The sequence below is a fragment of the Mycteria americana genome, chromosome 6 (genome assembly GCF_035582795.1).
Source record: "Mycteria americana isolate JAX WOST 10 ecotype Jacksonville Zoo and Gardens chromosome 6, USCA_MyAme_1.0, whole genome shotgun sequence".
Taxonomy (NCBI): domain Eukaryota; kingdom Metazoa; phylum Chordata; class Aves; order Ciconiiformes; family Ciconiidae; genus Mycteria; species Mycteria americana.
Genome location: NC_134370.1, coordinates 15,139,986 through 15,163,182, shown reverse-complemented (window position 1 = coordinate 15,163,182; position 23,197 = coordinate 15,139,986). Strand labels below are relative to the sequence as shown.

Sequence of the window (23,197 nt, the reverse complement as noted above, 5' to 3'; positions counted from 1 at the left end):
AAACAATTAATTCAGAAACAGTAAGCTGATGACTAGCCATCTCATGTAAATCTCGTTCTAAGGGTAGGTGATGGGTTCTAGCTAATTAGATCTATTACACTGTTAAAACAACCATTATTCATCTGGAAAGTTGTATGCAGCAGAGGCCATTTATGCACTCATGGGAGAGGAAGACAACTAATTTATTCAGAAGGCCCAGGAAGTACCTTTGAGATACATGAACTAGAGTGTGAGAGCATAAAGACTCTGTAATTTATCCCTCCTTTTTTCCCAGCAATTGTGCCTACCTCCTGCTGCCCTCAGTTTGGGAAGTATATTTGCATGCTTTTACATCAGAAGTCCCTGCTGCTGGCACTCTTCCAGGAAGCCCGGTGCCATATAATCAGATTCACACATCAGCACTAATGTGACATCTAAGGAAGGTATTGAGTTTTAATTGAGATACAGAAAGACACTGTGGATGGAGAACGTGATAGGCAAATTTTAGTGTTGGGCAGGTAGGGGGCTAAATATATCTAACTGTGGTAGGAACACCTCATTTATTAAGAAGCTATATCCAGGAAAAATAAGCACTGAACTACTTAAGTCACTGTTTATGAACATGCAGAGTTGTAAGAGCTTAACATCGGCAAAGGAAGCCATTTTCTTTCTGGCAGTTACCTCTGCAAGAGAGGCCAGTAACAGAAAAAGCTCAAATACCATAATTTGATTGGTCTACTTTGGGAGGTTTTCCATCAAAACCAAACAGGTTCTATGCAAAATTCAGACAACTGAGGCAGAAGTTGTAATCTGCACTGTATTAATAACAGTGAAGAAGTCACTGTTTCCATGTAAGCTACTAGCTTGGAATGCAAAAAATGGGAGCAACCAGGTAACTGCCAGCCACGTATGCTTACTGTTATCCACCATGACATGGAAGTGTGGAGCTGCTTTGATCAGCTGTAAGCTCCGTGCCAGTATTATGGTCATGCTGCTGAGGTCTTTCCTAGGTTACTACCAGGTGCTCAGAACACTTTAGGGTGTGTTATAACAGCAGAAGACGTTAGTTAAGATAACAATGACAGGAATCAGCTATTCCATCTCCACTACAAATAACTATTTTTGACAGAGGAGAAAAAAAAAGAGCAAAGCGCCACATTTATGCATTTTTGCACCATTTCATATTTCCAGTAAAACAAGTAATTATTTGTATTTTATTAGCCACAACAGGTCATCAGCTTGCATTACATTGACACAGACTGGAGTTTCAGACATGCCAGCAACCTGCCAAGAGAAGAGAGATCAAACATAGCAAGTCTTGCACAGCGGTACTACTAACTGAGCATCCCCCTTCCCCAAGCCCAAACAACTTTAATTACGAGCAGGTAAGTTTCAGCACACCCAGGAAGAAATAACTGATGTCCCTTTAACATACAACAACAATGCTCAAGCTCATTGTTTTCTACACCTTTTTGCAGACTATGAAGACAGCCCATAGGTTTTTTCAAAATGCCATTTCAGTGGAAATTTTGTATTTGAAAGTGACTCTAGAATTTTGTCACACATGGTTGTTGCCATAAAAGGACAAGTCCTATCACTTCTATATGGGCCTTGCATAATCAGGTGTGCGATATACACAGTTCCATCATATGGTGCTCCTTTTCTCTGTTCAAAGGAAGGTTTTCATAGACTGCATTAATCTCTGCTTGGAATTCTCTACTACAACTAAGAAGTAAGTCCTCAAGTACTACTTTATTATTTCAATAACCTACAAAGCAGCAGTTATCCCTATTTTACAGCAAAAGGGCAGACCAGAGGCACCTAATAGTTGTAGGCAAAGCCTGATATACCTAGCTACAACATCCTTCCATTCCTCCTTCCTTTCTTACTCTTCTTCCCTGCATGATGTCCCTAATCCCATTTACCATGTCAGAAGAACAAAAAGAATACTGGTATCCTGTATTCTTTTGCTACCAGAATACTGGTATCCTGTACACCTTTCTGCATCCCCCTTTAACAACCTACTTCATTCAGAATGCCCCCAAATAAGCTGATGCTATAGTTTAGTTGTGGTTTCAAATGATAAATACCAAGTTCACGTGCCTGTGTTCTCTCTCTAATTATATTGTATTATTAGCAACTTGTCCTTTGTCACTCTTTCTTCCTGGGCTGGCATTGAATCATTTTGGTCCTGGAAGAACACCAGCCACTTACCATTTACTTATCTGCCACAGCAGGAGTTTTCTTTTTAGGTCTAAGCTTGAAATACAAGATGAGCATTGCAATGCCTGTGTATGTTGCTATTACATACTGGAAAACAGAAAAGTTAAGTTTAGTTTCATCCTAAAACCCAGAAGACACCATTATACTAGACTACAAAAGTTAATATACATAATACATACATTCCTCCTGCCTGTGATGGTATAGGAATTGAAGTACTTCTGAAATCCAGTGAACTGGTGTTGAGATCCTGAGTCATGGCCAGCCATGGTTGCTTGTCCTAACAAGCAATACAGGACAGTTAAGTTTTACAGTCAGTTGGACAGGATCAATAGAAAAACCAAACTGATCTCTACACTGAGCTTAATACTTCCATAGTCAGCTATTAAATCTGCTTTCAGGAAATTCAACAGACAGTGGATATACATAAGGAGCAGGCAAATTCAGAGGACTGTATCTTAAGGTACAAAACAGGTGACACAAGAACAGACAAGGAAATGAGGGGTTCTGAAGGGAAGAACACTTATGATTTTCAGCATCTATTCAACCCAATTTAAACATTGGGGGGGAGGGAAGTCAGTATGATGATGATGACAAAAGGGAAAATTCCTGAAAGCACTTACAAAGAGACCTGCCAGTCCTGCCTACACAACCATTCAACACAGGCAAATTTCTACCAATTGTTCAGGAATCTGCAATACCTAATTAAGATAATCTTCACTAGTTTAGCTAAGAAATAGCTTCAGTTACATACCCAAAAACTTGGTGACAAGATTCAGACTAGACCACTACTCTGTTTTGTGATTCAAAATGCCGCTTTACAACTTTTACACCATATTAGAGTGCAAGTGTTGTTAATAAGAACTGCCCCGCTCTCAGCTGCACATTTCTAATGCATCTTACTTGCTCACCCTAGTATTCACAGATCTAGATAAAAATATACTTTTTTTTTCCAGTTAGTTTTCAGCTAGATCAGCAAGGTACTTGAGCCAGCTACAAAGCCTCAGAAGCGCTTTCACAGGAATAATAAAAACACTAAGTACATAAGGGCACACTTTTTGATTTTGTCTGTGTCTGGACCAAAGTTTCAAGTCTACTGTAAGTTCATTAACACAAAAGCCTGGCATGGCTACAATAGCATACTTGCCGATTCACTGAATGGTTTAGGTTGGCACCTCTTGCACAGCCCAACCCCAGCATGCTCAAAGCAGGGGCAGCTACAGCATGCCACTCAGGAACATGCCCAGTCAGGTTTTCAATATCTTCAGAGATGGAGACTTCACAACTCTTCTGGGGAACTGGTTCCAGCATTTGATCACCCTTATAATAAAAGGGATTTTCTTTTTAATGTTTAGAGAGATATTTTTCTAATGTTTAAGGGGGTTTTATGTTTAGAACAAACATTTGTTGTTTATTTTGTAACTCACCTCAAAAGAAGCACACATGCCACACGGTTACCTACTAAACCAGGCAGATGCTGTAGCCAGCAGTACCCCAGAAAAGGGATACAAGCAACTGCTATAGCAGGTGCTATGTTCATTAACACAGCTCTTATACCAACCCAATCCACTAATGTATCTCTGGTGTATAATCAGGTAAGCATGCCTGTAACTGCACTGACTATGTCATAGCTAAAAATCTTAACGAAATAAGCCCCCTAAACATCTGCCGTACATGACTTGGAAAGCCAAGGTCATCTTTTGTTATGCCTGACCGATGCAAAAGCCTAGAGAAGAGTCACTGCGTCCTTCCGAGGACGGCTCAGAGCCCAGACATCACAGCACAAGTTTTCTTTTTCAGAAAGACCCGGTGCCCTTGCCAGGCCCCTGTCCTGACACCAGGCGCCACCGGCTGCCGCGCTCGCCCCAGCTCCGCACAGAAGCCGGGCCCGTCTCGCTGGCGCAGGCTAGCGCCGACAGCCGCGACCCTCGCTTCAGCTCGCGTCGGGCCGGGGGAAGGGACGCGGAGGGAAGCGACGCCGCGGCTGAAGGTCGCGGGCGCCCTGGGGGACAGCCACAGCTCAGCACCGCAGAGAGCCGCTCTCCCGTCCGGCGGCGCAGCCCTGCAGGAGGGAGCTTGGGCGAGGCTCTGCGGCCGGGGCGGGCACCCTCCCCCGCGGGCGCCCAGGGGTACCTCAGCCGCCGCCGCCGTCCCGCCGCCGCGCTCTGCCCTTCGCCAGCGCCCTCCCACAAAATGGCGGCGGCCGAGAGCCGCGCGCAGCCACCGCCGGCCGCGCGGATTGGCTGCACCCCCCCGCGAGCGGGTTCTCTCCACCCCCTTCCTTCTGGTTGGCTGGGAAGCAGTCCCGCTGCTTCCGCTTGCCCTTTCCCCCTTGCCCCGCGTACTGCTTCCGCTTGGCTCGCCGTGCTTCCCGCGTGCGGCCGCCAGCCCCGCTCCTCCGGCCCGGGCGCCCCCGGCAGCGGCGAGCGAGGGGCTGCGGGGCCAGATCGGCAGCGGCTCGGGGAGGTAAGGCCTGGCCGTGCAGCCGGCTCAGTTACCGGCCGTGGAAGGTGTCTCTGTTGCTTAGCGAGCCCTTCGATGAAGCGTGCCATGATGAACTTTAACTTTATTATGTGCTTTCACTTTTAAAGAAGTTTTATATGTCTAACAGGCTACTTTAAATTTGATAAAAGAGTGTTTCAGTGCTAATTTCTGTAGAAGTACTTGTTGACCAAAGTAATAAATAGAATGTGAATCGTGACTTAATAAATAAGGTGTTGTTTACGGATTGAAACGTAGTAAGGTTAAACATATCTATTAAATATATAGCGAGATATACTTGTAGGTTACACAAAGGTGTATCAAATCACATTAACCTGCAGACCAAGCTTACTTAGCGTTTCAGTCACAACTTTCTCCTTGATGACTGAAGCTGGTAATTCCAGCTTGCCCCCACTGAATGTAGTAAAGATCTGTTCAGGAAACTTATGGCTAAAGCAGTTTTATGAATATCTATGTGGTGCATCTGTCTGCCTTAAAAAATTAATATTTTAGTACAATTGGGCAATAGTAAAAAGTGTTAGGGATGCACGTATTTAGATGGACCATTGCAGCACTTCAGTGTAGTTAAACAGAAATGTGAATTTCTATTTTGTCACTGACTAACTGTAAAGTAGCCATCTGAATTCTTTCTTAGTTTGGGGGTAATTGACTCTTATGTCTCTTCAGTGTTTGTGAGGAACAAGCATAACAAATGCAAGTTTAATCTCTGTTTTGTCGTTTATCCTATAGAAGTGCAAGCATGGCATCCATGGAAGAAAACTTTCCTCGAGGGGGCATCCAGAAAAAACCCACAGAGGGAAAAACCCCCAACCAAAAGTTAGAGCGGGACAATTTGTTTGATGTATGTTGTTTGCGTGTTCTTGATTAACTCTTCTTAGAGCTCTTCCACTGTCAGAATATGACCCACAATCCTTCCCATCCCTTCTACAGTAAACTATAGAAGGGACTTCCAGAAAGAGATAACTGCTGACGTGCACCTTTCCAGAAAGAGATAACTGCTGACGTGCACCTTTCTTCTGATCTGTTAAAGATCTCTGATGTCTGATGCATGTTGAATATGATGACAGAAAAAGTTCAATCAAAATTGTCGATCAGGGTTTAGCTTTTAAACTTTCCACAAGCATCTTGTCCCAATGTTAATGGATATAGCCTAAGTTTGGTCTTTCTTTTTCTGTTTAGTGGAGTGCTGTGCAGATCACTTGCGCCACTCTTTTCCATTCCCAAGATTCACAGTTTTATAAACGATTGGCCTCAGCCCCAAAAGGAGATATTTTGGAAGGCTTGCATGTAGACATACAGTAATTAGCAAGGTCATTCTCTTTTTTTTTTTCCAATCGTAGTATTTTCTTCTGATTTTATTCGTGGCAGCGGAGTTCTGCCTTAGTGCAACGTTCGTCTCTTTATCCATTTTTGTTTTTTTCCTCTCTGCTTATAATCTGCTTTAGATTCACCATGAAGAACAATCCCAGAAAAGAAAAAGGAGCCAAAGGGATCAAGGAAAGCAGAAAAAGTTCAAGGCAGACAAAATAGTTGCTGCTAAAGACAATGTTGTGAATATTGAACCACTCACAATTGAGGTTTGTGGATAAATGTTTGATTTTGTGTGTGTCTCTCTTCTGGGCTGCGTAAAAATGGCATTTCTTCCTCAGTAAACCTGTAAAATACATCAGTGATTTGGGACACAAGTGTGTGTACCACCCTGTTATCACTGACTTGCCAAGATATCCACCGTATGCTATTCTTCCTGCTTTCCCAGACGCTCTGTGAGGGGATGCTGCTCCTTGGTTGTATAAAAGAGGTCAGTGACTACGAGCTAGTCATCAGCTTGCCCAATGGACTTTCAGGATTTGTGCCAGTCACGCAGATCAGCGATGCCTACAGCAAAATGCTGAGCAAGCAGGTGGCCCAAGGAGAACTCCTGGAGGTGAGACCTGGGATTGGGGCTGTGATTTGTGCCTGGGAGCTAGCGAGTGTTAATAATACCTCAGAACCAACCCTGAGGTCTTGCTTAGGAGCCTGGTTTCTGGTGTCTCGCAGCTGACTTGATTTTGATCACCTGCAGTGCCTTAGCCTTGGCTAAATAGTCCTTGAACTTTGTAGACAGCCTGTTGAACATTAAGAGATTTGTGCTGCCTATCTGCTGCTGAAGCTAAATACTGATCCCTGGCTGTAGGCAATGGTGGGAAGAAGTTAGGGAAGTGGTTGAAAGATGATGTGAGGGCATGGGGATTAGCATGGTCCTTGCAATTTCATTATGTGTTGCTGTATGCAACGTGCTGCCACGTAGTGCTAACATAGGCTGACCTTGGTCTGGAACTGGCTTTTCCAAGCAAGCTTTGCGATTTCCTGGTAATTATGATTGCTAGAAAGAGTGAGGATGGAATAATCTCTTATCCTGTCTCTGTGGTGTCAGTGCTTCATCAGTTTTTCCAAGTTGATGTGGAACATGGTATCTGCCAGGTGTGCTAGCCTTTTGGTGGTAGTGGTTTTCCCTGCTAAAGATGGAGGTGAGGTTAGGGTCACTGTTGGCTCTGTAGATGTGTTTTCTCAGCTGCAACCTCCTGACTCCGGCTGACACAGTGTTCCTTTTTAAGCAAAGCCTATTAGACTTGCTAACATCATGTAATGTCATCCCTGCCTCTATATAGAGATCCTGGTCTTTGTGGCATTTCCTGTCTTTTATTGTAATGTTGACAAAGAAACAGGACTTTCCTATGGGATTTTGATTTCAAAAGCTACTTCAGTAACAAATTCTGGTCTTCTTATATTATTTAATATTGTAAAATTTGTATGTTTCTCTCTTGACCATCTGGCTGGGCAGGACTTGAATTCGCTCTCGGACATGTATTCTCCAGGGACACTGGTCAGGTGCATTGTAACCAGTGTTGAGAAAAGTGCTGACGGACGTCGGAGTATCAAATTATCGATCGACCCCAAGAAGGTCAATAAGGGTCTGAATGCTTCAGCACTAGCATCGGGCATGGTAGGTGTTCTGGGTCTGTCACAGCCTCTCTAGACTTTGGAGGTGCCTCTTGCACAGTGCATGGGGGAACATTTCAGTTTGTCCTTGCATGGGATCAGAGCAGAACATGGAGCTGCTCCCACTGTGGAAGAGGCCTGGGAGGAGAGGGCAGTATTGGGTCTTGGTTCCAGGTTGTCACTCATGAAATCCATTCACTTGATTCTGTTCAATATGGACAAGTCATTAAATGACTTATTTCTGAGTAGGTTTCTTTGTTATTTATGCAGAGAATAGTATTTAACCTGCTTTGCAGAGGTGCTTAGTTGTTTAGGTTTTGTGTTTCCAGCTGTACGGTTGCAGGCGTGTGCCTGCAATTAGAGCACATGCTCCAAAAAAAAATAGCACCTGCTATTTTTGAGCATCCCGATTTTTTTCCCTGCTGGTTTGTGAACTCTATATGAGCATAGTTGGATAAGGGTAGAGTTGAGACCCCACCACCAGATGAGCTCTCTGATAAGAAAGAATGTAGTGTTCTTTCTGCTGCTCTAGAAAACTCAGCACTCTGTCCTCATGAAAGAATTGAGTATTTGAGTGGGGAGTCTCTTACCACATGTGCATTCTTTGAAGACCCAGCTGTTTCATCATGTTACTGAATTGCAATGCTTCCCTCCCAACAGCTGCTCTCTGGCTTTGTGTCTAGTGTGGAAGACCATGGTTACCTCATTGATATTGGAGTCAGTGGGACTCATGCTTTTCTGCCTCGTCAGAAAGCCCAAAATTACATCAAAGCAGTCAAGAGAGGTAAGAGGTAGTGCAGAAGGAGTTGCTGGGGTTAAAATGGAGGTGGAGAATGGCAGGGATTAAAGCGTGTTATATCTGTGGTGTTAGTGAACCTCAGTGAGATTGGGTCAAGGTGGAGTCTTTGCGAGTTGCTGAAAACAGCAGTTTTGTGCCTGGTCTATAACAAGCTTTTGGGTTTCAGCCTGTTTTCTGACAGGCTATGTTACTGTTCCAAGACCATTCATCCCTTCCGGCAATAGACTTCACTTAGATTGAGAGGAGTTCTAACTTCTTAAAATAGAGGGAACTCTGAAAAAGCTTTGGGAAGAGCGGAAGGGAATCCCTGAGTGTTCCTGGTGCAGGTTTTATGCTGTGACTTGTCTTTGTAGGGCCTGACTTGAAAATAGGCCAGAACCTGAACTGTGTCATTGTGGAAGTAAAGAACGAGGGAAGAGTGGTCCGTTTGTCCATTGATCGATCAGAGGTTGCTGCATCCCTTGCAACAGAGCGACAGAACTGGACCCTCTCTAATTTATTACCAGGGCTGGTGGTGAAGGCTCGAGTGCAGAAGGTAAGCTCTGGTTTCGGTTTTTTGGGGGATTTTTTTTGACCCTTGGTGAAGGTAGGGAGACGAGTGAAGTAGAGGTGGAAGTTTATGCCCTGGAAAATTATGTGCTTGGGCTCAATTACTTTACAGTAGCAAACACTATGATCTGCTAAGCACTGCCTCCACTTCATTCACCTAAGGTCTGATCTCTGTCCTGGTTGTGATGCCATGAGTGTAAAGGCTTCAGCCTGGAGTTGGTGATGAAACTTGAAGCAGAACAGGATCCATTTTGTGCTTCTCTGGCCTTTGCCTAGGAAGAGTATTCCACAGGTTAGCAGTAGTCTTCAGAGTAAACACAGCATTATCGAAAAACTAGAGGATTGTTTTTGCAAAACAGTGTAGAAAGCAGAATTGTTAGCGGTTTTCCTGTCTCTTGTGATGTACTTGTTGATTAGCACTGACTGCCTTTTTTTGAAACGTGTGAATTGCGCTCTCTTTCTGAGCTGCATGAAAACTGCGTGCAAATTTGTTTTGGCATCTTTTCCTTCCCCTTTCTAGGTGGCCCCACTCGGGATCAAAGTGAGCTTTCTGTCTTCCTTCACTGGCATTGTGGATTTCATGCACATGGACCCAGAGAAATCCATGAACTGTTCTCCAGATCAAGTGGTAAGGAGGGTGAAGGATGGCTGGTGTTGGTATGTTGCTTGCAACATCTCTTGTCTTCTCCAACATTTCAGTGGAATAATCTCTGAAATCTTACTGACAATAGCAGTCTTTCTCATCTTTTATTTGAATTACTATCATGGCTGCGTTAGCTTTAAAGAACAAAGCCGTTCCTGGGGTAATGGAAGACTTATTTGGGAAGCATGAGAGACTTGCAAGTGATAGAACATTTCTTGTGCAGTCATGTATCAGACTAGCCCATAAACAACAGACAAAAGCAAAAATCCCTCATCTGTGAAGCTGTTAGAACTGAAGTGATGTCTTAGTAGCAACGGGAGGTACTTGTACAGGGACAAAGAGTTCAGGTACCAAGCATAATGTCTAAAAACATGAGCAGTGTGCCTTTCTCCTCTTTTGTTTACAAACTTGTGTTTAACAAACATATTATCTTCTCCCAGGTGAAAGCTTGCATCCTCTCTATCCACCCCACCTCCAAGTTGGTGCGGCTTACTCTACGGCAGGCCTTCCTCCACCCTGGGGGATCCCCGAACCAGCTCTCCAATGATCGCATGGGGGCAGTGGTGGAAGAGTCGACAGTGAAAGCTTTCTACAAGCAGTTTGGTGCCATCTTTGAGCTCGATGATGGCACTCTTGCATTTGCACGGGTACGTACCAGGGCGGTGAGGGAAGTCCTCCATAGCTATCTTTGTGGCCTGGGGAGGAGGCTAGGAGGAGGTTTTATTTTCTACTGTTATGTTCTTTGTAAGACAAATACAACAAAATTAGGACAACATGGAAGGTGTTTGCCAAATCATACCTCCCTTTGTTCAGGTTAGAATGTAGGAGGGTTGTTGAGGAAGAACTGGTGAAACTTGCTGCATAGAGCGAGTATGTTAGAGGAACAATTTGGTCAGAGGCTGCCACTTCAACCTAAGATCTATATCAGTGCTGCCATTTTCCAAACAGTAAATTGTAATTTGTTTTTTCTAGATGAAACATCTTTCAAAAACCAGAAAATCCTTTAAACCTGGGGCATTTAAGACAGGATGCAAACATAAATGTCGGATCATTGACTACAGCCTGATGGATGAGATGTGTATTGTATCTCTGAAGTAGTAAGTTTCATAGACTCTTCCAGAAAATTGGTTGAAGGATTAGAAGGGTTTGGTCGAGAGTGGAAAATACAACATTGGTTTGCTGGACTGGAACTTGCCATTTGGGGTTTTTGGCTTGTATCTCTGTTGTCTCATGTCAGGTTGTCTGGGCATCTTGCATATCCTCCCCATACTATAGGGAGCTGGGACACCATCAACGTAGTTGGTGGGCTGAGGCACAGGAAGGCTAAATTAATTCTGTCGAGATCATGCCAGAAGACTGTGGCTGAAGAGGAAATTGAACCTTGATCTTCCAAGTCCCAGCCCATTTTGCTTCGCCCTCTTAGTATTTCCATCTATGTGGCTTTAAGCAATGCAGATGATGGGGTCCCCTTTCATGGAGCCACAGCTGTTGGCCATAACTGGCTGTGGTTGTCACCTGGAATGGAGCCTAGTGAACCTCCCTGAGCTTTATGTCCAGAGAGCTGTTTTGGGAGGTGGGTCAGTTGGAGTAAAACACAGAACTCTGGAGTTGTAGAGCACTGGGGGGTATGTGGGATAATGGATAGTTGGGGCAAGGCAAAGATCCTGGATTTCCTTCAGGTTGACTGATTGGTCATCTCTTCCTGTGTCTCTTTCCTAGTCAGATTATTGAAGCACGGTTTCTGCAATACCAAGATATCCACACAGGGGATGTGGTGCAGGTGAGCTTCTGCAGGACTGACACAGTACTGTGTGGCCATTATACTTAGAACAATGATCTAGCTAATGTGCATTTCCTCTGCCTAATATGTGTATTCAACTTCTGATCCAGACTAGTGAGATGAAAGTGAGGAGCAAAACCTCTCCTTGCAGGACTCGATTAATGGAATGTGATACTTTTCTTTCCCATTTTGTTCAGGTTTTCATTCATGATGCTGCCAAGGCAATAAAATGTTAGCCACAGTCAGTCATTTATTTATGGCCATGAATACCTTTTTAGAAAGACTTGAGTGAAAGAAACTAAAACTTGCCTTGCACTCAAAGTAAAAGTTCATGTATGGACCATCACAATCAGCTGATGGGCAGAAAGTTGCTCAGTTATGATCATTCTTATGTCGGAGTCATGACTGTATTGGATATGTCTCTGGAAACAATTCTAGTCTGCCAGAGTCAATTAGCATTTTGCAGAAGTAGCCTATGCTTAAGGAAAAGAGGCTGTAGAACAACCTTATGTAATGTATAAAAGTTAATGGGTCAGATTGATTGGGTGGAGTGTGGGTTGGACTAAGATTTTATTTTTTGGAGGGTGATTAGATTTGGTGATAGTAGGTGGTGTAATGTCTTGGCTGTGTCCTACCTGTGCACGATCTGCTTTTCATGCTGAATTTACCGATCCTTTTCCCTATTTTGGGTTCTAGGGCAAAGTGTTTGCCTTGAAACCCATTGGGATGCAAGTGAAAGTGACTGATGGGATTAAAGGGCTCGTGCCGTCCATGCATCTTGCTGATGTGATCCTGAAGCAGCCTGAGAAGAAGTACAACATAGGAGATGAAGTCAAATGTCGGGTGAGAGCTGCCAGGCAGGGTCTTCAGCTGCTTTGCACTCTTGTTCTGAGTATTTAGCAGCTGGATTGATCAGACAATGGCAGACATGCTTTTTGAACCTTCTTGTACTCCGTTCTTGTAGGTGCTAGAGTGCAATCCTGCAGGAAAGAAGCTGATCCTTACTCTAAAGAAAAGTCTCGTCCAATCAAAGCTTCCAGTCCTCTCCAGTTATGAAGATGCAAAACCAGGTCTGATCACACATGGCTTTGTGGTGTGTGCAAGGGAGTTTGGCTGTATTGTGAAGTTCTACAATGATGTCAAAGGTCTGGTACCCAAGAATGAGCTGAGCTCAGAACCCATATCTTGTCCAGATAAAGTCTTCCATGAAGGCCAGGTAATTAATGTATCTATGCCATGCCTTGTGTTTGAATGCAAAAGAGAAATCTGCAGTTGAGTTGGCTCCAACATGGGTTTTCCCCTGGAGGAACCAGCTGCACCAAGAGATATTCATGTCCTTTCACTAGTTGTGCTCCATTTAAACAGATTAGGCCGTGAAAGGGGCAGCTCTTCTTTGAGTGCTTCACAGAGCTGTCTTTGTTTCTAGGTTCTCTCTGTTCTGGTGTGCAGGAGACACCTTGGTATGTGATATAAGGACTACACTTGGTTGAGTTACTGAGATCTTAGTAGAAGTTTGTTGTTCTAGGCTGCCATTTCTTCTAAGGAAGTTAAAACTCTTACCTACAAAATCAGAAGGATGAGGTTTTCTGCCTCTGCATTATTCTGATTTTCCTGTTTGTTTCAAATCCTGCACGTCTTAAACCAGGCACTCTGGGAACCATGCTGTTCACCAAGTTCTGGTCTTTGTTGTGGCTGAGCTTATAGAGATCTTAGCCCTCTTCGTTATTTTTTCTGATGCTTTTGTTTGTCTTTAATCCTGATGTTTGTTGGCTGTCTAAGGAGAAGGGTAATTTTCTAGTCAAGATTTCTGACTGCAAATCTGGAGATCTGACTTTATTCTCAATTCTGCTACAGACTTGCCACATACAAGTAATTTAATGATTATGTACTTCCATTTTCCATATGTGTGATCAGAAGGACATTTGTCTCTGGTTGAACCTGTTAAGTTAGAGTCACTGGCCTGCTATCCTAGGTGTGAGAGAAAAGTGTACTGTGTATGCATTTCCCTGTCTCATTTTGTAGGTGGTAGCACACTGAGGAGGAGGTTCAACTGAATTAAACTTTTGTTTTATCTTTTTTGCTCCAGGTTGTTAAAGTAATGGTCTTAAAATGTGAGCCCCAGCAGGAAAGACTCCTGTTGTCCTTCAGGTTATCAGGCAAGCCTGCCCCAGAGGACAAAAAGGAATGTATGCCAAAGAAGAAACAGGAAGTGAAATACCAAATAGGAGAGGTATTGAATTCAGTGACTGCTCCCTTTTTTGCCTTTTCCTACTTGTTTTCCAAACAATTTGGTATCACTTTGAACAACTTTGCTTCAAGAAAAGCTGTTGGTAGTCAGGAAGTAGCATTAAACGTGCATTTCTTATTGTGTGGTCGGCCACCTGGACCAAAACCAGGATCTCTGTTGTCAGAGGTCAGGATAAAGGAGTCCCAGGACAGTCATTCTGGAGGTACCAAATTAGTGCTCCTACTCCTAGGGGGAGTTCTCTTTCTTCTGGATGCTGCTGATGTTCTCACTCCAAAAGCAGCTGCTTTTGCTCCCTGGAAAAAGACAACTTCAGAGAAATGTTTTGAAATGCTTCCCTGTTGTCTTTGGAATGAACACAGTTTCCAACACCCTGCAGATATTGCTAATGCAGGAACAGGACAGTTCTAATCTTGTTTAAATTATTCCCCTTGCCCTTCAAATAGAAAGTCACAACCAAGAGAATGTTTCTAGCTCTTGATTTCTCTGGGAGCTGAGAATTACTTTTATTTTACTATGAATGTTGGCATGCTTTTTAGGCTCAGCCCTCTTGATGTGAGATTTTCTCATATATAGCTAGGAGGCCATGTCAGAGCCCCTGCAGCACCAGCATTTGGTACCCTGTGCATCAAAAGGGACGACTTCAAAGACTTTGAATTTTATATTACTGTATTTGTTCTCTTTTCAGATGGTTGATGTGAAAGTCTTGAAGAAGAAAGATAATGGGCTAGAGGTTTCTGTCTTAGAAGATGAAGGCAGTGTGATAGCCTCGATTCCCACAGTTCACCTCTCTGACTTTGTTGCTAATTGCAAGCTCCTGTGGCATTGTCTTCAAGAGGGAGATGTCCTGCCCAGAGTTATGTGCCTAAGTGACAAGGGAGAGCATATCGTATCCTTTGCCACCTCAACCGGTCAAACAAAGCGGGGGGGAAGGAGATATCTGTAAGGAATCCAGAGTATCTGCAGCAAAAAGAAGATACACTAGTTAGTGTGTTGAAGTGGAAGTGCCTGTCAAGCTAGCGGTGCTTCAGAGAGTCATTATAACTTGCTTGTGTTAAAAGTGAGGTTCAGCTGCTGCTAGAATCCCATCAGAACCAGGACTTGGTTGTGAATTGACCAATCTTCCCAACCAGCTTCTGGACTGTTAATCGTATCTCAGACTTAGCAAAATTTTGCTGTTTTTATACCAAAAATCAGAACTGAAATATTAGGAAGTTGACATTTCTTCTAGTGTGAAGCATGCATTTTTAATGCTGAGCAGCTTAAGAGACATCAGTTGCTAAATTTTGGTGTAGAGAGATCAAGACAGAAATTGGAATTGCAGGATTTTGAGCTCCTATACTGTCTAACCTGCAAAAAGTGCTCTAGCCCAATGGTTAGCAGCACCAACAGATTTGCCTGGCATCAGGCTTCTTTCATTCATCTTTTCCCATTTTTCCTAACTGGTTGTTCAGATCTTAAGCAGAAAGTCTGCAGTGATTTCTGCTGTACAGGAGGAGCAAGTTGTGAGAAGTTTCTCTGAAATCCAGCCTGGGATGCTGTTGACTGGTTATGTGAGAAATGTGATGCCCTTTGGAGTGTTTGTGGAGTTCCCTTTTGGTGTGACAGGACTGGCGCCCAAAGTGGTAAGCAGGGCATTCACTTCAGTAAACAGCATGTGTGTAATCAGGCATGCTTGAGACATGGCTTTTAGCAAAGGAACAGTAGCAAGGAGGGAACAGTAGGGCTGTAGATCCTGAATTTGCACAGCTTCTTGCAGTAGGGTAAAAGCTGCTTTTAGATTTGTGTTTTAATTCACTTCCAAAATGAAACAAAGGACGTTATTCAAGTGAGCTTAAGCTTCTACAAGGATTTCATGTGGCTTCAGTAATTCATTTTAATTGATGACTTTTTGTTAGTCTTTGTTAATTTCTCTTCCGCATTTTCATGAAGTCTTAACTCAAACCCTTCTTCTGACCAGCACTGCAGGTGGTTGATAGTTAGCAGCTGTGCTCAGTAACCCTTGCCCCTTTGTTTGCTTTGCACAGACCATGAGTGACAAGTTTGTGACGGACACCAAGGACCACTTTGTGGTGGGACAGACTGTGATTGCGAAGGTGATGAGCATTGATGAGGAGAAGCAGCGTGTGCTCCTCAATCTGAAGGTGTCAGAGTGCAGCTCAGGCGATTCTGCTGCAGAGAGCTTTGCCCTGCTGAATCAATATTTCAAGGAGATGAAAGAAATCAGGAACTTATTGAGGAGAAGAGGTAAAAGATTGCACATGTTCTGCTAAAGGGGATCATGTCACAAAAAAGGGGTTCCAGAGGAACAAAAAGGGAAAACCATTTTCTTTTAAGTGAAAGAAAGGCCAGTTCAAGCAAAGACTCGGCTTCCAGGAGGAGCTTATTAGAAGAACGATGTGTGCAGTGTCTGCCATTGACAAGAAGGCTTTTTGGAACTACAGCTGGAACAAGCCAAAGAAGCTGCTCTTTTCATTGAAGTCTGCTAGGCCTCTTACATTGATTTTGGGTTGAAGCTTAGAGAGTTAAAAATAAGGGTACAAATAGATGAACTATGAGGTCTGGATATCAAAAGAGGGAGGGAGATACAATGGTACCAAAGGATGGGTTCCTTGAAGGGCCTGTGAAGGTGAAAATAAGAAAGGCCAGGGTGAGATTGGATATTCTGTGGACCAAAGCATTTCTCCAGCCTTGGAAACACTTTTTTGGTGTGAATATTTGTAATTGCTTTATGAACCAATCTAAAACTTAATCGACTGAGACGTGGCAGTAGTTTCACCATTTAATTATGTGTCACATGAAGCATTGTCTCTATCTGTTTATTTTGAATCTGGCAATGGTTAATTTTTAGTGCTCTGTGCTCTTGTATTTTAAGAGCCTTAGTCTACAGACCTGATTTCTCTGGTCAGTAAACAGATGTTAAACTCCAAAGAGCTTACAGATATAAGGGATATTGAGCCATGCTGTGAAACCTATCTAATGTGCCAGCAGAGGTGTAGGCATATGGTTATCCTGTTGTGGTTTTTTTTTTTAAGTGGAAGAATGACTAATGAAGTCCAGAAGAAGTTTACTTCTGTATGCCTGAGTGAATTGCCACAAAGCACTAGTGAAGCAAAACAGGCTGCCCAATGCCTAAACCTGAATTTCCCCGAATGCCTGAAAAGAGAATGGTGATAAGCAATATGGGAGGCTCTCATTGGGTGCCAACTCGTGTATTACAAACAGGCACTTAAGACCTGCCCCTGCTAATTACTTAGTTTAGGAAAAAAACACTGGAGCCTGGATACTAGGGTGATAGGCACATAAGAATCAGAATGCACATCATGTCAATTTTCTGTACTCAAAAGTGGTGGAAGGACAGAAGACAACTGGAAGTGGCCTCCTGAGTCAGTGCATCAGTGTCACTTGCTGTGACATTAGAAGGGCTGGCCAAGTTAGCTGTCTGATGGTAAAGCCATGATCTTTTATCCCCTGGTGCTTTCTGAAGACTAGTATATCTGTTTGAAGTGAATGATGCTTTTGGACCGTTAAAATAATAAAAGAGAAAGCTTTGATTTAAGAAGAATTTCCTTACTTGCCTTTTATACACTGCAGGCAGCAGGTGCTCTTATTGTGTTTAAGCAAATGGGACAAAGCAAAAAGCTTTGTCCACCAAAATAAAGAGGAATCATTGACAAGAGTAATGATACATTATTTGTATGCCTACTGTATTTGCTGGTAACTCATAACTGATGAGAAATTACCATTTTTACCTTCATCTAACAGTGCTTTTTTAACTATGACAGTGAAGGACACTAGCATTCAGTCAAGAATTGCTTGTGCTATTCTTATGGTACAGAAATCTGCATTTGTGCATGCTGTGATCATCAAGTAGTGTTTAAAGTTTTGTTTCCTGTAATTGCGAAGTGACAGGTCTGTTTTGTGTTTTTAGGATTAATCTATTTTGCTTTCACCTTTTTCTATATGCAATGCTGTGTGCCAGTGTTTCTATAAGATTGGAAAATGTTCTCTCCAAAGTTATCAGATTCTTAATGTCACAAAATTCTTTCTACTTTGATTAAATCTGAGAATTTACTTTGTATTTCTACAGATTCAGGAGCCTAAATTTTGTTTTCCTTTATGAAGGTGGATATAAATGCTTGTTCATGCACTCTTGAGCAAATGTGAAGGCTGTCTTTGTTTTGCAAGGAAACAACATAGGTAAAACTGACTTCCCACTTTTTCTTGCCTTTATTTAGAGGAGCCCAGCATGGCCCGAGGCCTTTGTGAGTTGGTGCCTGGGAAGGAGCTGCAGCTGGTCGTGCAGGGTGTGAAGGAGGATGGCTCAGCGCTGTTCAGTGGCAGCTATGTCACAGGCTTGACTGTGACAGCCACTCGATACCATTTGGGAGGTGAGGGTCTTGTCTTTGCTTGCGTTGGTTTTCACTCTTGTACTTTGAAACCTCTGTCCTGAAATTAATTTTGCTGATGAGGAACTAACATGGGAAGAGTCTGATCAGGGTAGGGATGGACTTGAAGAGTAGTTTAGTTTCCTAATGTGTTGCCAACCCATTTGCATGATTCAGAACATACCACTTAATCCTACCTGTGCCTCTGTTACCCCTGTAAACCGGACTTAATCCTGCCTCATACCTTGGGCATCTTGTAAGGTCTAGTTTATGCTCTGAGATCCTTAGTGGAAGCATACTGTATATAGACAAAGTATCAATACAAGCTCCAGCTTTCTCGGTTTTTTTTTTCTTCTTACTTTAGAAATATGTTCCTTGGAGTATGCTCTATCTGAAATTGCTGTTAATTCTTTTAAATCAGTGTGATTTTAAAACAGGACTGCAATTTCAGTACTTTGCAATTAAAAAATTAAAGCAGAAAACTGCTGTACTATGCAGAACCAAACAAGTACATTCAGAGATAATGAATAAACCAATGAAACCAATATAAACTGCTAACTTCAGCAGGAGTAATATCCCAGCACTTCTGTGTTCAGAAGAGTTTCTTTGTTTCCTCAGCAACAGATAAACTGATGATGGTTTGTGCAAATCTTACCATACCTTTTTCAAAACATGTATTACCTTGAATTTGTGTTTAGTCAGGCTTGTCTGCATTATTTAAGAGTTGCATCTTCATAAAATCAATTTAGTTCTTCCATGAAAGCCTCAGACTCTTTTTCCAAATAAAAAAGCCCCCTTTTTTTTTTCCTCCTTGCCATTAATGTTGGAGGAATCTGTTCTTTTCTTAAAGAGACTTATTATATGTTTGGTACTAAGTTGACTTTGTTACATTAACTTAGTTACAATTAGTAATTAAGCAGTCTTTTTATCACTATGGTCTTCAGGAATTAAACTGAACCACAGACAACCCTTCCTATCTGTCATGTGCCACTAGCTCAGTTGCTCAAAATTCTTCACTGTCATCAGGACATAATCTCCTTATTCTCATTTGTAGATAAAAATATTGTTCCTGGTGAGAAAACAAAGGCATTGGTTCTTCACGTGGATGCCCTCACATCCAAAGTGTATGTTTCTCTTCGGGAAGAACTGTTAAAACAAAGAGCCAAGCAAGTATGCGTTCAGTTTTTGGATTTGTGTGTTTCTGTTCGTCTAGCAAAGTCTAGGCAATTAATGAATTGGGGGGGAGGGGCTGTTTCCTCCTTTAGAACTGGGGGAGGTAGAGTGGAGGGGATCAAAATCTCAGCAGGAGAAGTCATTATGTCCATTTCTGTCCAGCGGCTCACAGAGAATTCCCAGCACTCTGCCGTCGTGCAGCACATAGCAGAAGAGTTTGCCATCGTGTCTTTGTTGGAAACAGGCCAGCTGGCAGCTATCCCCATAGCCTCTCACTTCAATGACACCTTCCGCTTTGACTCAGAAAAACTGAAGGTGGGACAAACAATCACTGCAACCTTAAAAGTAGTGAAGGTGAATGACCACGGAGTCTTGTTAGCCGTACAAGGCCCAGCAAAGAAGAATGTTTTTGTAAGGGTCCGGAATGAATCTGAGACAGTGTTAGAAGAGATGCTTGCTGCTGTGAAACACTCGCTTTCCCTGGGGGATATTGTTACTGGTACTGTTAAATCTGTCAAACCAACCCACGTCACAGTTGCTATTGATGACAAGCTGACAGGTTCAATCCATGCATCCCGAATTCTGGATGAAGTGCCCATAGGCTCTTTTCCAACGTATACTCTGAAAACTGGACAGAAGGTGACTGCCCGAGTCATTGGAGGCAGAGATGTGAATACTCACAGGTGAATACTCACATGCTCATAATATTACTTCTTGGGGAATGCAAGGGGTGAAACAGTTACTCAGTTCGGATGATCTAGGATGCTCCATCTGTCACCAGATACTGTTACAGCTATCCTTGCTGGAGTAGTTGAGGCCTGAGGAAATCTGCTATTGTATTCTATCTGAGATCCAGGTTTCAGTGAATTAGCCCTCTACCTGCATCACTGTATTTATCTTGAGTATAGATTGCAAGAAAAAAAGATGTCTAAACTCTTAAGGTCCAGTGGAAGTCTTAAATGCAAGCAGGATTTGGCCCAGGGGCTAAATTTGCCAGAGTATTTTGGGTACCTAAATTGCCACTGAAGTAGTACTAGGAAGAACTGGAACTGGAATGCTTTGGTAGTTTTAGAGGGCTTACGCCTTTTTTTTTACTAATGCAGAGAGATTACAGGTGACTGGGGCCTGGGGAGATCACGAGAAACTTTGATCCTTTTCCTGTTCTTTAGGTACCTGCCCATCACCCATCCACACTTCACACAGTCCATTCCAGAGCTCAGCATTCGACCAAGGTAAGTGTTGGCCTCTGCTGTCTGCGGGTGCTTCAGAGACCTTGTAGGTTGCCTCCTTTGTTCCTCCTGTTTGTGAAGGAGCTGACCACGAACAAGGAATTCCACGTGTATGCAGTGTGGCAAGGCCTTTTACTTCCTCTTTCACACTAACTTGGGTCTGGGAGCTGTATTAAACCTCACAGTGCTCTCCTAGTATGTGATTTCCTTTGAATGCCCTTTTGGCTTCAGGTTCTGCCAGTCTGTATTCTGGTATGTCCCTTCATGTCAGAAGGATTCCCTCTTAAGCCCAGGGAAGAATTAATTCCTTGCAGAACGATGCAGCTGGGGAGGGGATGGGGATGAATGTCACAGAGGCATTGTCACAGTAGTACTGGCTCACCATAATCTCTTGGGTTTCTAACTGCTATCTTCATCACTAGGACCAAAGCTGTCTTACTGATGTCCTCTCCCTTTGTTTGCAAACAGTGAAATAGAAGGGAAAGTCACAGCAATGCTGAACCTTAAAGAAGATAGTGCCCTCAAGAAACTTGGACTCTACAACGTTGGACAGACAGTTACCTGTTTTGTGAAAAAGGTGAGGTCAGAGTCTTCCTAAGAAGTGTACTGGGGAAGGCAGCAAGTGGGAGTGACCTCAGGGGTCTTAGTTCAAACCTAAACGCTGACACTACTATGGTCTTCATTAACTGTGAGAGTGGCGCATGCAAAATGCAGTGTCTCATGGGGAGAGCAGACGAAGTCACGTTTTCTGTACTTGAGGGAGTCAAACTGACTCATCCTCTTTGACATGCCTGCTTGTTGCCAGCAGATGCTTCCCACCCTGCACTCTAGCAAAATTGCCTTTGAGAAACTGCGTATGCCCCTACCACAAAGTATGCTCACTGCTGATCCCCTGTGCGCGCTTGCCTGTGAACCACAGCAGCATTATGCTTGTAAGAGTAGAAGCCAAATCACCATTTTTGCTTAGTGCAAGAGTCAAGGCTGGAGTAGTCCTTTCTAGCCTTAAAAATTAGTGATTCCACCAGGGAAGGCTTTTTTCCCCCCAAGGTCTCATGCTGTCTTCTCTGATTATTTGGTATCTTCTCAGTATAACATCCTCAAAAATTGGCTGGAGGTAGAAGTCACCCCTGACATTCGAGGAAGAGTTCCTCATCTGCTGCTGTCTCTGAACACCAGGGTAAGAGGCCATTACAGATAAGGTACACAAAATTTCTTCGGTGCACATGGCTGCAAGTAATGACTGCAGACACTTCTGACATACATGTGAACTTACAGTCCAGTGCTCTGCCCTTTAGGCATCACTGCTCCTCATGGACAAGCAAGTACTGTGCCTGGAGCTAGTTTGGCTCAGGATAGCAGAGCCATTGAAGCAATGCTGAGCTATCATTCAGGTGTACACATCAAAGATGCGTTTAGAAAGTGTAAAGCTTCATAGGAGAAACACCAGAGTTGTGCAAACCTCCTTTTCTGGTAATAAGTGGAAATATCTTTTTCCTTTCAGGTCTTAAAACATCCAGAAAAGAGCTTCAAAAATGGCCAGGCAATATCAGCTACAGTGACTGGAACAGATGTCACTGAAAGAAACCTCTGCTTGTCACTCACAGGTATAGTGGAGTCTTAACAGCAGGACCCCACCACATATGATCCTTTTCTCAGAGGTGGGCCCACACTGACCCCTCAGGTGAAGATGTTACACTCCAGAGCCAAGCTGTACCTCCCTGTAGGACAGAACTAACCCCTGGGGCCCTGACCCAGATGTAGCAGCATGCAAGGCAAGAGAGGTCAGACCTTTAGGCTAAAGAATCACTTTCCTACTGTCTCAGACTGAAGCCCTTCTCTGAGCCCTTATGAACATATTCCCTTCTGATCTCGGACATGAGATGGTACCTTTGTCAACATTTGTCAGTTATTCTGGATCCTGGAACTGCAGAACTAGGGGACCTTGTCTAGGCTACCAAGGCAAACGTTGCTGTGAACTGAGAGAGTACATAGACTGCACCTTACCAAAAGCTGGTGGGTTTGATATGTGACTAGACAACTAAAATCAGCTTCACTGACTCATTACCCCTGTTGCTTTGGTTGCATACTTTTGGAGTATTATGAAGCCCTCTCCTTCCTTCACTTTTTCCAGGAATTCAGTCACTGGAGCAGGGTACCATCACTGTAGGCATGGTAACAAAGGTGACTCCACACATTGGTTTGACCATTGCGCTGCCAGGTGGGAAGACTGGCAAAGTCAGCGTCTTTCACCTGAATGATACTTACATGGAGAATCCTCTGGGTGACTTCAAAGTTGGCAAGATTGTCAGGTCGGTAATTCTCTTTCTTGTTCCCTCAAGCTGCAAGGCTTAGAAATATCCCCCTTTGGTGACAGGGTTTTTGCTGCCATAAGATGATGCCAGACCTGTAAGGTTCAGCCTGTAGCTAAGAAGTAATGCTGATTTATGACCTTATATGCATTTGGGTGAAAGCCTTCTATTTTCCATGTATTAAGAAGCCCCTTTTCAGCTGCCTTCTTGGACTGTGTTTTGAGAGTAGCTACTCTCTTAGTTAAGGTGCTGGCGGGACTGAGGGAAGCCAGTTATCCCAGCTCTGCTGTGGTTCTGTGGGCTGTTTGGCAAATCAGTTGCCTTTACATTTGTAGTGCACAAGTAACTGCATTTTCCTACTTCACAGACTTGTTGGGAATGCTGGAGAGTGCAACAGGCCAA

At 43.4% G+C, this 23,197-nt stretch overlaps 2 protein-coding genes across 4 annotated transcripts in view; one reads left to right on the top strand and one right to left on the bottom strand.

Annotated features, from left to right (window-relative positions):
* Positions 1–1,119: 1,119 nt before the first annotated feature.
* Positions 1,120–4,444, bottom strand: ATP5MK (ATP synthase membrane subunit k). Of its 2 annotated transcripts, none has more exons than XM_075504627.1 (4): positions 4,333–4,444; positions 2,382–2,479; positions 2,194–2,289; positions 1,120–1,263 (listed from the first exon to the last, which is right to left on the bottom strand). In XM_075504627.1, the coding sequence occupies exons 2-3, from the start codon at positions 2,466–2,468 to the stop codon at positions 2,197–2,199; spliced, it is 180 nt and encodes a 59-aa protein (XP_075360742.1). In that variant the 5' UTR covers positions 2,469–2,479; positions 4,333–4,444; the 3' UTR covers positions 1,120–1,263; positions 2,194–2,196. The 2 variants fall into 2 exon arrangements, with proteins under 2 accessions (XP_075360742.1, XP_075360743.1); XM_075504628.1 differs by lacking the exon at positions 4,333–4,444 and adding an exon at positions 3,914–4,313.
* Positions 4,445–4,542: 98 nt separating this feature from the next.
* PDCD11 (programmed cell death 11) overlaps positions 4,543–23,197 on the top strand; it is a 29,921-nt gene continuing 11,266 nt past the window's right edge. For both annotated transcript variants that reach the window (XR_012776137.1, XM_075504621.1), the window contains exons 1-25: positions 4,543–4,665; positions 5,431–5,542; positions 6,147–6,278; positions 6,458–6,625; positions 7,523–7,684; positions 8,341–8,464; positions 8,833–9,014; positions 9,549–9,656; positions 10,112–10,318; positions 10,644–10,768; positions 11,391–11,451; positions 12,148–12,294; positions 12,416–12,667; positions 13,538–13,681; positions 14,385–14,585; positions 15,151–15,321; positions 15,724–15,943; positions 17,935–18,087; positions 19,139–19,254; positions 19,420–19,940; positions 20,427–20,489; positions 20,955–21,063; positions 21,574–21,663; positions 21,988–22,090; positions 22,618–22,795. Coding sequence is in view for 1 of the 2 variants with exons in the window: in XM_075504621.1 (XP_075360736.1) it covers positions 5,441–5,542; positions 6,147–6,278; positions 6,458–6,625; positions 7,523–7,684; positions 8,341–8,464; positions 8,833–9,014; positions 9,549–9,656; positions 10,112–10,318; positions 10,644–10,768; positions 11,391–11,451; positions 12,148–12,294; positions 12,416–12,667; positions 13,538–13,681; positions 14,385–14,585; positions 15,151–15,321; positions 15,724–15,943; positions 17,935–18,087; positions 19,139–19,254; positions 19,420–19,940; positions 20,427–20,489; positions 20,955–21,063; positions 21,574–21,663; positions 21,988–22,090; positions 22,618–22,795 (3,839 nt within the window). In the remaining variant the exon portion in view is untranslated. The remainder of the gene's footprint in view (positions 4,666–5,430; positions 5,543–6,146; positions 6,279–6,457; positions 6,626–7,522; positions 7,685–8,340; positions 8,465–8,832; positions 9,015–9,548; positions 9,657–10,111; positions 10,319–10,643; positions 10,769–11,390; positions 11,452–12,147; positions 12,295–12,415; positions 12,668–13,537; positions 13,682–14,384; positions 14,586–15,150; positions 15,322–15,723; positions 15,944–17,934; positions 18,088–19,138; positions 19,255–19,419; positions 19,941–20,426; positions 20,490–20,954; positions 21,064–21,573; positions 21,664–21,987; positions 22,091–22,617; positions 22,796–23,197) is intronic.